Below are 2,500 nucleotides of genomic sequence, written 5' to 3' on the forward strand. Positions count from 1 at the left end.
AGCTGGAAAGGCAAGAGCAGCGTGAGGGTCGAGGGCAGCGGGTAGCGGAACTCAAGAAAAATCCTTACTAAGCATAATTTTTTTTTTTTTTTTTTTTTTTGCATATCTATCAAAATTCCTAGAAAAGTTGAGATATTGGTAATCACGCAAAGGCAGAATAAAAGATTATCACTCATCTCTTTAGAATATGAGTCGAGTCCGTTTCATTTTTATTTTTTTCTTTAACCACATTCATATTTAGCAAGCTGCCATATGACTACCGGTCGTATGACAGGCAAATCCAATATAACGAATATAATTTAAACAAACTGACAGTATATGGAAGGCAAAGATACACATTTTCAGAATATAAACAGACAAAAACATACTTAGGAAGGACATTTCTGAAAGTAACGAAATATGATAAAGGTTCCCTATTGCTTAAGATTGTCTTTAAAAGTGGAATCAAAATAAGGGCCATTACAAATTCAAACACGAATTATGAATTGGTTTAACACACAATAATTCAATAAACGTTATTAAGTTATTCAAAATACGCCCCCTCCCCTCCCTGTGGTACGGTGATATCTCGCTCACTTCCGATGGATCGCGGTTGTGATGTCTGGAATAAGAGCAAGTCATGCAAGGGCACGCTTTCTTCCAGCATACTTACCCGGATCTTGTAGAGTCCCTTCCCAAGGCTCATGAGATCCTCTGGCGTAAGCGTGGCGCCGTCCAGCGTCATGTATTCGTCGGGAGGCACATATTTACCTGGGCTAAAGATGGCTAAGGAATGACGCTACAACAAACAGTACTTTTTAATATGAGAAGAAATAAAGTAGAAGAAAGCAAGGCATTAGATCACTTGTTCCAGTCTCTGTTTCCCTACTTATTTTTATCAGATAACTCATTAACCATTTTCTTCAGAATTCTTACATATAAACTGCCAATACCCGTAACCACTATCAACACTGTCAACATTACCCTACGTCATAATTACCATCACTACTGTTCCGGTTTCAGAGCCGGATTACCAGTTAGAATATATTTCTGCTCCTGTATGTGTTGTAGAAACAAACCCTAATGTGCTTAATCAGTGATTACTGCACGCTTCAAGTCTTCCTCGCTTAACAAGTCCCTGGCGTTCTTTAACAATTCCCATGACAAACATGCATTGTGCAGAGTTTCTTTTCCTGCGTATGCCCTTTCTATAGTAGCTTATCGCCTTCCGAAAATGAAAAGACATATTAGTTAAGAATGGCGGAAGGAAGAGAAAAGAAAGAAAAGAGAACTATTCTAGACTCCTGAAGGATACATCTGTTCCGGAATGTACTTGACCTCGGCGGTCTCTGTCACGGGATTCGGCCGGTCGCTGTCCAAGACTGAAACAGAGGAACATCCTGAAATCCGTGTTGCTTCAGGCTGAAACTCATGAGAGATAGATGAATAGAAAAATCTGGAGTGGGAGGGTGTGCTAATCATCATCAAACTGTTGTTTCTGATACACATATAAACTGATGTCTTGTTGAGATTGATAATAATGATAATAACAATAATAATGATAATAATGATAACAATAATGATAATAATCATAGCTCTAAAGAACATGATGATGATGATAATGGTAATGATGAAAATAATAATGATAATGATAATGAAGATGATAATAATAATGATAACGATAAGGATAATGAAGATTATAATAATAATGATAATTATGATTATAAGTAATAATGATAATGATAATAATAATAATAATAATAATAATAATAATAATAATCATAGTAATAATAATAATAATAATGATAACAATAATAATGATAATAATAACAATATAACAAATTATAAACAAACACTAATGGTATTGATAATAATAAAAGTAATTGACAAATGATAATAATGATAATGATAATAATTAAAATAGTAATGATAGTCAAAATGGTCGTTCATGAGTTATTTAAGTTTTGAAACGTTTTTGTTAGCATCTCCCTCTCTTACAAAAGAAAGGATGATGATTGTTCAGCTTAAAATTGTATTATCATTATTATTGTTATGTTAGAATGATCCTAATAATACTCAAATCACTTGACCAACATTACCTACGGAGACGAAGTCGTTGTCGTCCAGAACGTCGGTGACGTAGTCGGCCGGGTCCAGGATGGCGCCGCCCAAGGTCCTGCGCACGCTGGCCACGGTCTCCGGCTTGTTGGGCACGAGCGTCGACGGCTTTAGCTTGAAGAACTTGCCGAGCGCCTCCTCGCCTAGCCATGATATTGTCTCTCGACCTGTGGGGATCGCCAGTAGGAGATCGGATAGAAGAAAAGCAATATTTGCATTTCATCCCGTTGAATCTTCTGCCATACATCCTCATGATGACCATGAATATTAGTTTGCATATTACTATATAACGACATTTTGGCGAATCCAGTACAAAGATTAGCTTTTCTAGAATGCCACTGCCATGCTGTGCTGTGCTGTGCGTTACTAAACGTAATGTAGACAATACATTCTAAAAGGATAA

The 2,500-nt window shown here is 36.5% G+C and overlaps 1 protein-coding gene across 1 annotated transcript in view; it reads right to left on the reverse strand.

The window, feature by feature from the left end:
• Positions 1-2,500, reverse strand: part of LOC125040154 (histidine ammonia-lyase-like) — a 33,878-nt gene that overhangs the window by 14,998 nt on the left and 16,380 nt on the right. Inside the window, exon 5 of the mRNA XM_047634670.1 lies at positions 1-2. This exon is cut by the window's left edge and continues 71 nt beyond it. Within this exon, the coding sequence (XP_047490626.1) occupies positions 1-2 (2 nt within the window). The remainder of the gene's footprint in view (positions 3-2,500) is intronic.

The sequence above is a fragment of the Penaeus chinensis genome, chromosome 28 (assembly GCF_019202785.1).
Source record: "Penaeus chinensis breed Huanghai No. 1 chromosome 28, ASM1920278v2, whole genome shotgun sequence".
NCBI classification, from domain to species: Eukaryota; Metazoa; Arthropoda; class Malacostraca; order Decapoda; family Penaeidae; genus Penaeus; species Penaeus chinensis.